The 11723-nt window shown below is 37.4% G+C and overlaps 1 protein-coding gene and 1 long non-coding RNA gene across 3 annotated transcripts; both read left to right on the top strand.

Moving 5' to 3' along the window:
* Positions 1 to 212: 212 nt before the first annotated feature.
* Positions 213 to 4164, top strand: LOC139126160 (tyrosine kinase receptor Cad96Ca-like). 2 transcript variants are annotated; one of them, XM_070692210.1, is made up of 6 exons: positions 213 to 272; positions 793 to 969; positions 1579 to 1689; positions 2645 to 2832; positions 3146 to 3265; positions 3651 to 4164. In XM_070692210.1, exons 3-6 carry the CDS (start codon positions 1611 to 1613, stop codon positions 3909 to 3911), a joined length of 648 nt encoding a protein of 215 aa, XP_070548311.1. In that variant the 5' UTR covers positions 213 to 272; positions 793 to 969; positions 1579 to 1610; the 3' UTR covers positions 3912 to 4164. The 2 variants fall into 2 exon arrangements, with proteins under 2 accessions (XP_070548311.1, XP_070548319.1); XM_070692218.1 differs by lacking the exon at positions 213 to 272 and having other exon boundaries at positions 680 to 969.
* A 62-nt stretch (positions 4165 to 4226) lies between these two features.
* On the top strand, positions 4227 to 5722 carry LOC139126152 (uncharacterized). Its single transcript, XR_011550487.1, has 3 exons — positions 4227 to 4313; positions 4936 to 5034; positions 5299 to 5722. It is a non-coding gene; the product is annotated as an uncharacterized lncRNA (long non-coding RNA).
* The last annotated feature ends 6001 nt before the right edge of the window (positions 5723 to 11723 follow it).

Here is an 11723-nt window from a genome sequence, read left to right as displayed (position 1 = left end):
GTATTTTATAAAATGACGTGTCACCTGACCGTATATAACAAAATTGGGGCCAATGTATAATGGCCGGAATTTTGTCTGATCGGGTATCGGAAAAAAATCTGCTTTTACATTGCTATGCAGAATATAATTTTAATAAAGTATATGTTATATATTAAAAATGAGATAAAACTTGGAGGTTTGGTCAATTTTAAACCATTACATCCATCGTTTCGCAGGGCAGAAATAAAGATGGAGGTCATTATCAGGACTTGTGTTCCACCGAGTCAGAGAAGGTCAGTCCAAATTATTCTTATTTATAATCTCTTCACCTGTAAGATGAAAACATATTTCATTTGAAAAACGTTTGTTTGTTTACATTCTATCACTAGTCTTTGTAAAACATCCACTATGTAATATATGTGAAAAAAGACACAACTAGGTACCCATTTTGAACAGTACAACACTCTTCTCTTTACCATCAACTTGATACGCGACAGTCGTAAAGTTGCGACGTTTGCTTGTTTTGTTTTTGTTGTTTTCGTTGTTGTTATTTTTTCCAAACCATCTCCAGATTTTCTATGCCGTCGTTTATGCTATTTGTTATCATCGCCTTATCTGAATTTAATGAAGAGATGCCAGCTTACGGAAAGTTCTATTCGATACATGTTATGATTTCAATGTACAGATTTTGTACAGTGTTTTTTTTTTTGCCGTAACGATGCAATCATTGATGTGGATAGTGTTTTTAGCATCGTACCCGCAACAACGTACGTCATTGCTCGTTTTTTGAATCGCATGCACACATTCTGTCAGCCTGGTACAGCCGACATTACATGAAACTCAGCGAAAGCTTCCACGAATTTCCACGTGAGCACGTTCGAATGTCACAAATCATCGGCACAGGATCGTTGGAAAAGTGAACATGGCCACGGCGTCTGAAATTGCCGGTAAGAGTGGCATGACAAGTGGTGGCTGTAAAGACCGTCAAAGGTTTGTTTGTTTCGTTGTTTTTTTTTCTATGTGAGGTCGTTTTGCTGTCTAATCGTAACAATTGTCTTTCTTCTGTCCTCCTTCCTATACCTGTTAAATTTATGTTCATCCCACCTTTATCGAACGTGCAGGTATTTCGAAAGCACTAGTATGAACTTCTTGCCGACCATCTTAGCCGAACAATATCAAAGCAACCACCTGCCTCCCACTGGGTATCTTATGAAGTAAATGATAAATATATATCCATGAGTCGATCAATCGATCCATCAATCTATCAATTAGTCCCCCAGCCATTCAGTCAATCAATGAACCAAATAAAAAGCAATCAATCAAACAATGCGTTACCCAGTCTAAATTTATTGACTAATTATCGATCTATCAAACTATTCATCTCTATCTATCTATCTATCTATCTATCTAACTAGCTTCCTAGCAGGATAGCTAGAAGGCTAGTGGTCTCTAATTATCTAGCTAATTGAAAATAATTCACTGCGCTAACATAACCAATCCACATATCTGCCTGCCAACACTACGTCGACTCCCCCTAAGGTGGTCATTTTCAATACACTTTTTTACTGATATGAGTACTCTTCTGTGTCTTGTTCATAGACGGTACCTCTGTTGATGACAAAAGAAGACTGATGGCAGAATTGAAAATACTGCAGCGTATTGAACCACACAGGAATATACTACCCCTTCTTGGTTGCTGTACGGAAGAAGGTAGTTGTCTATAGGGAACCTTGGTTGTTAGCTGCTATCAATGGAAAGGATCCTGGATTATCATAAAATATGAGTTGCAATCGAAATATATTCTGTTTAAGTTTAACCTCCTTCCCTCAACAAACAAAGGTTAGGGAGGGTACAAAGCTCGACGACAAAACTATGATTTTAAGTCCCCTAGACTGAGAAATTGAAAGATTAAACTGATAGAAAGTCTTTGATTTAACACTTCAAACAAAGGTTATCTTGTCAAATCTTGTATCGATACTGTAATTGTTTTGTGTGTATACCTTATTCAGGTTGTACACACTTTTTTATCATTCAATTGCATATCTGTTTAAAGTTCTTCTGCCATCCCCTTGCGTTCACCAGCGAATATGCTCCCTTTAACGGGAATATCTAAACGTCATAAATATAAAACGTTTCGCTTGCATAACCATCATGTTTTCATTTAGATAGTTTACAGCATGATGGAAACGGAGGTAAACTTAAGGTAGGATGCTGCTCGGGAAATATTGTTTGGAATCTCAAACTTTTCATTTTTATCTGATCTTCAACGTTTAGGGGTTAATTTTGAAGCCTTTTGATGAAAAAAACTTTCACACCGTATAGTCTTTTTGAAAATCGGAATGTTGTTTTTTCTCCGCAGAGTTAATACAGGGATGACAGCCATTTTGAATTTCAAATATCGTTATATCTTGGGTAGCTTGTTTCTCTATAGGACCAAAATTTGCACGGTGAACCCCGATTTTTATTCTTGATTTTGAATGTGAATGGCTGAAAATTCCTTAGTGGAAATTTGAGCTACAGTTAAAGTCTTTTAATGTCAAAGCGCACACTACCTTAAACCTACAACGTATTATGGACGCTTGTCCATTCTTTGTTCTAATAGTCCACCGTGACGGTCTGATTGCAATATGTGAAAATTCAAAACTGTCTAAAAATGTCATTGCAGAACCCATTTACGTCATCATGGAGTTAATGGGTCAAGGAAACCTACTGAAGTACCTGCGAGATTATCGGCGAGAAAGGACGAGTGACTACGCGAACGCAGCCCTAATGAAGTGGGTTATCAAAAGTAAAGATCTCGTCTCTTTTGGACGGCAGATTGCTATCGGGATGCAGTATCTCGCATCTAAGTCGGTTAGTATTTCTAATAATTTTTTGCAAAGCATCGCCAACTTTGCCTCCAGTGAGTATAACCTCATCCATTTCTTCATTTCTGCCTGCGCGAATGCATCTTTTCATGAATTAAATTCCTGCTTGAAGTTATTTGAATCATGCTGAAGCATCAACCGTCACAGTATACAATTTGTAACCTGCAGAATCGGTGCTATGTGTTTTTTTTTCATTAGATACATATTGAAATCGATTCTTTGTCTCTTGACAATTCTCCTGCAATTAGGTAGATTGCGTTATGGAAATTTTAATATATTTAACCCTTTAATGAATACAGTTTGTACACGGGGAGCTTGCAGCTAAGACGGTTCTTCTGACGAACGACAAGCGCACCTGTAAGTTGTCAAATATCGGTCTCAGAGGTGACAAAGACATTGAAGCTATCAGAGTTAAAGAGGTAAACAAATATTTCGTAATATATTGTGTTTCACTTTGCATTATTGATGTAATGGTCTTGTGAATAGATTGTTAATTAATATTGACACATGAAATTGGTCATTCGAACAACGTAAATGTCAATCAAACAAACACACAGAAGCAAAGGATAGGGGTTATCAAAACGTTTAGAACTGTTACATTTGTTTATATCGCTTCTGGGATGTTATGGTTAATTTCTGTCTCATATGCGACGTTGCATATGCCGTATAAATAAATAAAACAAATGGCATTTATAGACCGGTCTGAAGGGGCGCCTGAAACTTTGCATATATGTTATCAGTTTGACTGTCATGAAGAGGGTTACTAGTTATCATGATTCTTAGTCGACATCAATCGCGTTTCAGCGTAAGATACGCCTGCCAACACGATGGTTTGCACCGGAAACACTTTTTTCGGGGGAGTATTCAACGATGAGTGACGTCTGGTCCTTTGGCATTGTATTGTGGGAGATCACTACGTTAGGTAAGCGTAGTCTCAAAAGTATCACCAAAATTTTGAACGTGCAGCGTGATAAGGTGAATATTCAGTATCCTGAATTGGTTGGCTTGCTTAATAAACTGCGGACATACAAAATCGGTATGCCAAGATCTCCAGTGAGGGAATAATGTTCGTTCTCGTATAACAAACACGCTGGATTACAAATCATGTTGTATTTGTCTTGCTTTGTTTATTTGCGAGATCAGGGAATTGATTGATTCGTGCGATTACTCGCTCGTGACATAGATGTAGCCAAACAAATATATTGCAGATATTAGAAAGTTGTTTCCTTTCATGTGCTGCCATGCACTATGTACACCGAAGTCCTCTGTCCACATATTTTGTATCACGACCGTGTTTCATTTGCAGTGGTCCCATTTTGCGTCATCTTTGATTATTATTATTTTTTCCACTTTTTGATGGAAAAAGGTAAGACCCATAACCCGACAGCCAAAAAATGTGATGAAGGTGAATGATTTTATTTCAAAGGGATATCGGATGAAGAGACCAGTTTATTGTGACGCTAAACTGTAAGTAATAACCGCCGACATATCAGCACCTGATGATGTATAGATCAACCGCTGTCACAGATTTAGTTAGTCGAAGACCATAATATGTTTGCAGCACCAAATGAACAGACAAACAACCGATATGGAAAAACCAAAGTGTAGGCCTACTTATACAATTTCACATCCTTCATTACTTTTGACAAAGTATTTAAAGTTTCACGTAATCTGTCCGGTTTTCGTTATACTTTTGCAAACTCTAAGTTACCAGCCCAAGTGCAAACTTACTGTCAGATATATAGCCTCAGGTCCAAAAGGTGCAAGTATAACAAGCACAACAACATGTAACAGTGGCAGAAATATCTCGTTTTCTCATTTTTAATATATCTCTAGTTTTTTTTTATCTACTGTTTTAGCTGAAATGAATTTTTTTTTTCGAAAAGTCTACGAGGTTTTTACTCCCCTTCAACTCAAGTAAAGACCAACCCCCTTAATGGAGTGGATTGCAAGTTGGACATAAATTGTGCTGTACTGATCAAAACATGAAATTATTTTCGTGTGTGAACAGGACGTTCTCAAATAAGGAAAAAGAGCGATAACTGGGCATCCGCGCTTTTCATAACATAAGACTTTCCCTCGCCGATAGGTACTCCGTCATGGCAAGGTGCTGGTCTGAAAACAAATCCGAGCGACCGCCTTCTCCCAACTCGCCACTGAACTTGGAAGCATGGCCAAGAGTAGACAGGTAACTGCTGTAATAGCCTTACTTAAATTTTTAAAATAAATTATTCGGATCTTACAAGTGATGGTAGAATATCAAGCGACACTTATTAGCTCTAATTCTGACAAAAAGCGGTGCCTTTTTGTATCCGGCACATTAGTTGAAGTACAGAAACTCAACGGCAATAAAATGTATTTATTTGCAAAAAAAGAAATGGTTTATAATTTTCCCCTCAACGTAATACTATGTTAGAACTATCAACAGCGTTTAGCAATACTTTCATTTCAGGATTTCATAGACGTTAAAAAGGCATGTGCTGACACTCCAGACTATAAGAAGGCTGCAAAGGAAAATTGTTACGAAACTAAGTGATTGGAATGAACGATTGGAAATTAATAAACACTAACTTTTATTTCATTGGATATCGGTATGAACGAAGCACTGCAAAAAAGAACATTTTGACGCTAGATGAAAACTACATCGGCAAAATAAACAAAGCAGCATCACTTTACAACAAGATATATCCTAAGGAAACATAATTGCCAAATTGCATTACAGACAAAAACTGAAAACATGTTCATGAATACTTCAAATATCATCTAAAGCAAAATGTCAGGGTTTGAAAATGACTACTTTAGATCTTTATGTAACCTCAGTATAATCAATAGCGTTGGAACAGATCAGCTCACTTTTTGAAATTAGCAATTTCTGAACAATTTTGTAAAATTTTAGACAGATATTGTCGTAAATTTGGTTAATTTATGGACTTGCATGACTGTATTGGCATAGCGCCCTCTGTAGTGCTTTTGGTAGCATATATTACTATGGTTCCTAGTGTTAATGTTTTCCGCCCACTTTTGCGGCGGCAGTTATGTGAACATTTTATAACCCACCCTTTTCCTCGTTCCCATGTTCTTTTCTTCTATTTCCTGTTACTGGTGTGGGGTGCTTAGAGCCCTTATTGTTACAGCAATAAAGCACCTCCTTTTTCTGCCAAGATCTCCCTTGTGTTGTTCATTAATTGTTGACAATCTTAATCAACATGCTTTTAAAATGAAATTTTCTTTCATACAAGGCAAGTAATGCTGATCACATATATGTTGTAAGACTTTTACTTGGAAAAAAAATGAATTTCATATGCAGTAATTTCTCAGGTCACATTTTTCATTAGAAAATGTTAAATGGCCATATCTGTATCAAGATGGACTCTCTTTTTTTTCAAAGAAAAGTGAAAAAATGAAACAACATTAATTTGGAAAAGAATTTTCAAGCACTTTTTTCTGAAAGTTTGAAAAGAAAAAAAAATGATTCCATGATTTTTAAGGAAATAACCATTTCACCTCTACTTTTCGTAAAGTGGGAACTCTTTTTCGTTCTGTTATACATACATACATACTGACATACATACTGACATACTGACATACTGACATACATACTGACATACATATGAACCAACATACATTCCGACATACAGACGATAGAACGTGTGACTTCTATATTGTGGCTGATTATTTAAAAAATGATAGGCGTTATTTAGTAGTATCGTAAGAATATTCACAGTACATTTTAAACCAAACTCATGTTGTTTCCCTTATATAATTTTGCGCAGCTGTTGCGTTATATTATTTGTAAAGATACACATTTCTGGTTTTCTCTCATTTGTGAAAAGAAAAGAAAGTAATATTCTCCTGAAGAATTCCACTTACTACTTGATGGAGTACATTTCAGCTGAAGACGACACTTTGTGGAATAAGACGATGTGTTCCTTTTTACTTGTTTGAGTATAAATTGCTGCATGCGACTTTCTTTGCATCATATTTTCTTAAAGCAAGAGAGTTTGACATGTTGGAAACGCATTCGATATGACCTTTAAAATGTGAGGTATCGGGGTTAAATTAGCGTACTGTTCATAAAACAAATAGTTGACAAAAATGACGGCTACTGGAGTCTTCGTAAATTTCCCATTGGGAAATGCAACTATGTATTGTTTATCCGTCACAACCTTTCACGCTTACAATAACCATACAATTGTTTGTTTTCTGATAATTAGTTTATTTAGAATGATTATGTATCTTCCATCGTCTTAACTGCTGACTTTCAAGGGAAAATAAAGATTTCATTGAATTATCATGTCTTAAGACTTACTGTATTCTTCAAATGAGTTCATTCCTAGTTCAGTGCACCCCTACGATAGAAAGTAGTCGACGGGTGAGTATTTGGAACAGACTGGCGTGAGCAATGGGCCTTGCGCAACACGTTCGAATCCGGAGCGGTAGCCCTCATGCCAGTTACAACTGCAACATTTTAGTGGTAATTTAGCCCAGCTACCTGTGTGTGGTACAAGGTCTTGGTTGCTATCGTAGGCCCCTATCTTCTTGGTTTGCTTCCAGATGGTGTGACCTTGGGTGTGTCGGATTTCCTAGCCCAGCAAGGAAGAAATAAATTTAAATGAAAAGGAAGAAATGCTTCGGTCACCTTGAAACCAGGCACTAGATAAAGGACCGAATGTGTACATATGATACCTCCAAATGTTCTATCATCGGTATCTACTCATGGCCTCGCCTTATTTACGCTCAATACCTTCAAAGGACTTACACAAAATTTGTTGAGGCGGCCTGAATGGCGCATAAAAAGTGTGAAGTTATACAAGTTTTAGCGACGTGCCCTCATGAACAAATGTTTTCTCGGTTGATTTTAAGCCAAAAAGTAGAAAAAATAACCATTGATGAAACGATTTTGTTTCTAAAGTAAAGTGATTGACAGCGTTTTGAGGTCATGTAGTGAACCGTAATTTGGATACTTTGTTGTACATTATCGTACTCGCCCTCGATTGAATATGCCAGCTGTGGTTAGTACGTGATCTGTAGCTCCAAGTAAGGGACAGACCATTAGATCGTGGGAGGGGGGTGGTCAAAAACAGAAAAAAAATAATTTCAGAGCAGAAAGTTAGGAAAAAAAAATCTTCACACTAGTTTGCAAAATAAAAATAAATAAATAAGAAGACAAAGGCGTAAAACAAATCTGCAAAAGTCTTTAAAATTTTGAATTTTTTTTAGATTTTACCGAGAGTAAGCAACTTTCTGTATTTTTAATACATCCTCCGGCACATTTTTAATTTTAATTTATACATTTAGAGTGACTGTATCCCTTATACTGGAAGTTGTGATTATCTTATCTTTTCAGGACTTTTGTATTCTGATCACTTGAAAATTATGAAATATAGAGCCTGTTTTCTACTTGTTTCTGCGTACAAACCAAGCAGGTACATAGGTAAAAGACTGAAACTATGGTATGGTTGTCAAGACAGAAAGTTGTATTTGCCTTTTAAGATCAAGGTAAACAGATGCAGGCCACATCAGTTTCATTTTTTTCACAGCATTTTATTACAATGATGAATGCAAGAATGGGTGAACAAGTAGAAACACGTAAATAATGATAAAACAACATATCAAGTCATTATGTATTATTTTGCTTTTAAAAAGGCATTTTCAATTCTTTTTTCTCAAAAAACAGCCTCAAATAACAACAGCAACACATGTTTTAACATTCAACAATACACTACGTAGAATGCCATCTATCCAACAAATCCCAACACAAAAACACATAAAAGGGTTGAACTTTGAAAGTTTCTCGATAGCAAATACTGAATAAATCTGCATGGTTAATCGTTTTGTGTAGCAAATTTCAAAGAAATTGGACAAGCCCTTTCAGAGAATACGGATTTTTTGACCATGAATGGCATAAATTGACCAAAAAGACAAATATTGAAATTTCAACACATCTATACACATCCAATCAATTTGGACATGCTGCTACAGAGAAATAGATGTTTTGATCAAAAAGGGCAACAATTGCTCTAAAAACACAAATATGCAAATTTCACTATATTATTTAGCTTATTTTAGCTTCTCAGCTTGTCAAAATCAATTGTAAATCATGAGATATGCATGATGTTTGGTGGGGTGAATGTAGGCATTTCACCACGCAGTAGAAAGGGAAGCCAGGAAACCAAAAAAGTCAATTTTCAAAACTATACGAAGCTACTGAGGAGCAAGAAGACCATGTTTCAGAGGAAGATGTGTAATCCGAAAAAAATGCTCCCCAAGTGCCACCAAATAACACCATTTTAATCTCTATTTTTCAAAAGCTCCAACGCCAGGAGGGGGACACCCCCTCCTGACCACCCCCCAAAAATACTCCCCAAGTGCCACCAAATAACACCATTTTAATCTCTATTTTTCAAAAGCTCCAACAGCAGAGGGGGGACACCCCCTCCTGACCTCCCCCGGCAAAAATACTCCCCAAGTGCCACCAAATAACACCATTTTAATCTCTATTTTTCAAAAGCTCCAACGGCAGGAGGGGGTGTCCCCCTCGTGACCACTCCCCGCGAAAATACTCCCCAAGTGCCACCAAATAACACCATTTTAATCTCTATTTTTCAAAAGCTCCAACAGCAGCAGGGGGACACCCCTCTCCTGACCTCTTCCCAGTGACCGCTTGCGTGGCCGCTTGTGGTGCTTGGCACCACATGTTTGCCCTCTTTATCTTCAGACAGCGACGAACGAAAAAAAATTATAAATCTGAAAATTTACTCTGAAAAAAAAAATTTGCACAGCTAATCTCAATTGAAAAAAAAATTTCAGAAATTTACAATAGTAAAAAAAAAATTTCACAATTTCATTGTGACCACCCCCCCTCCCAAGGTCTAATGGTCCATCCCTAACGTGTACCCTGCCTCTGAGGCGTGACATAGCCATAATTTCAAATTGTAGTCACGCAATACTGAGGGCGCTATCATGTGACCTCAATACCCTAATCACTACTTCCAAGGTCGTGTTTGTAATGAATTGTGGGAAATAAAGCTTAGGTCGTCACGGGGTCATTCGTGCCAAAACGCTCGAATCGTCACATGTGGACACACATACACACCAGCAATCCCCATCATGCAGACTGAACCTTGCCTATTGCTTGTTATTTTGCTATATAGCTTGTATTTCCGCACAAAGTGACCTCACACTATTCACAGGCGCTCGTTAGCTAGGTAGTCTGCTAAATCGATCGATTTTCGGCTCGATCTATCGATCCCGTACTCGATCTGCGCGCCACTGCAACCTATAAACTGCTCCTTTTAGGTTGCAGTGGCGGGCAGATCGAGTACGGGATCGATAGATTGAGCCGAAAATCGATCGATTTAGCAGACTACCCAGCTAACGAGCATCTGTGTGACCATTCCTTCACGACAGTGCAATGATTGTCGACACGGGCGTTGCGGCCAGGTTCGTAACTGTGTATGTGTGAGCGATATGATATACAATACATGTAGTTTGAACAGACCATTGCATACTTCAACTATTGCTGTGAGTCCATAGCTGTGGTGTTTTCAGACGGGATTCCTTTTACGGGCTGGTTTTGACTTTTACGATGTGGTGGTGGGGTTAAAATCGTAAAAGTCAAAACCAGCCCATGAAAGGCAGGATTCCCGTCTGAAAACACCGTGACAATAGCTATGGACCCACAGCTAACTTCAACTATTGCTTCTGTCGCTTGTAAATTGGCATTCAGATGTCAAACCGAGAAACCATATTGGGCAAAATATGTAAAGTAATGTCTGTGTCACATAGCACTGGCCGTGATTTCCCGGCATTATCCTTTGTTTATTACCGCCTCGAACCCATTGGAGGCTTGCCGCAATTGCAATGAAGCATGATTTCGCCAACAATCATGGTCCCTTGGCCTTGACAGTGACCTTATGACGTAGTCTCAGAAAAAATGATGCTATTTTTCCACAACAAATACTTGAAACGTTGTACAAGGTACCCACTTTCAGCGTCCGACCAGCAGCTCGCGCTCTTCAGGCCGCTATGCTCATGTCTTGACCCTTGAAAATCGTGAAGTTTATCTGCCCCGCTTCAGCAGGAGTAGATGGCCCCACGCATAAAATGACACCGCTAAAGGGCCTAAAAATCATCAAACCTTCTTGTGGCATTTGTTGATTTTAAAAAGCCTTTGATTCTGTTTCGAGAAAGGGTTTATTTTTAAAAATGCAGAGATTAATTAAGTTGTGAAGTCCATGTATGATAATACTCAGTATAACGTGAAAACGTCTATCAAACGTTCTTTCTTCATGGGGAGGGGGCGTAAAACAAGGTTGTAATCTTTCATCTACATTGTTTAACATATTTCTTAACCATCTCCCGGATATATTTGGTGACATTTCTCTCTTTCCCATTGATATGGGAGATCTAAATTTAAATTGTGTTTTATATGTTGACGATTCAGTTTTAATATCAAAACGTATCTACAGATTTGTTTGAATAGGTTACATTCTTTAAGTAAAACTAAAACAATGGTTTTCAGTAAAGGTAACCGTTCAATATAGAGTCATTTTAATATAGAAAAATGCAATTTAAACTGTAAATCAGTATACATATTTATGTATACTTTTTGACACCAAATGAAAATTCAAACAGAATCAGTTTGCTCTTAAAAATAAAGCAATGAAAGCTTTATTCAGCATCAGAAAGTCAATTTTAAGTGAAACGGTGTTGAGTCCAAAATTTTGTCTAAAAGTCTTTGATACTTTAATCATACCAATTCTTTCTTATGCTTAAGAAATCTGGAGAATAGAAATTACAAGTACTGATAATTGCCTTGAAGGTCTATGTATGTATATTACAGATGTATCTTGGGGGTGAGTAAATGTACCCTAC

Source organism: Ptychodera flava, chromosome 3 (assembly GCF_041260155.1).
Source record: "Ptychodera flava strain L36383 chromosome 3, AS_Pfla_20210202, whole genome shotgun sequence".
Classification (NCBI taxonomy): domain Eukaryota; kingdom Metazoa; phylum Hemichordata; class Enteropneusta; family Ptychoderidae; genus Ptychodera; species Ptychodera flava.
The sequence above is the reverse complement of the archived record's forward strand: the minus strand, read 5'-3'. Positions and strand labels throughout refer to the sequence as shown.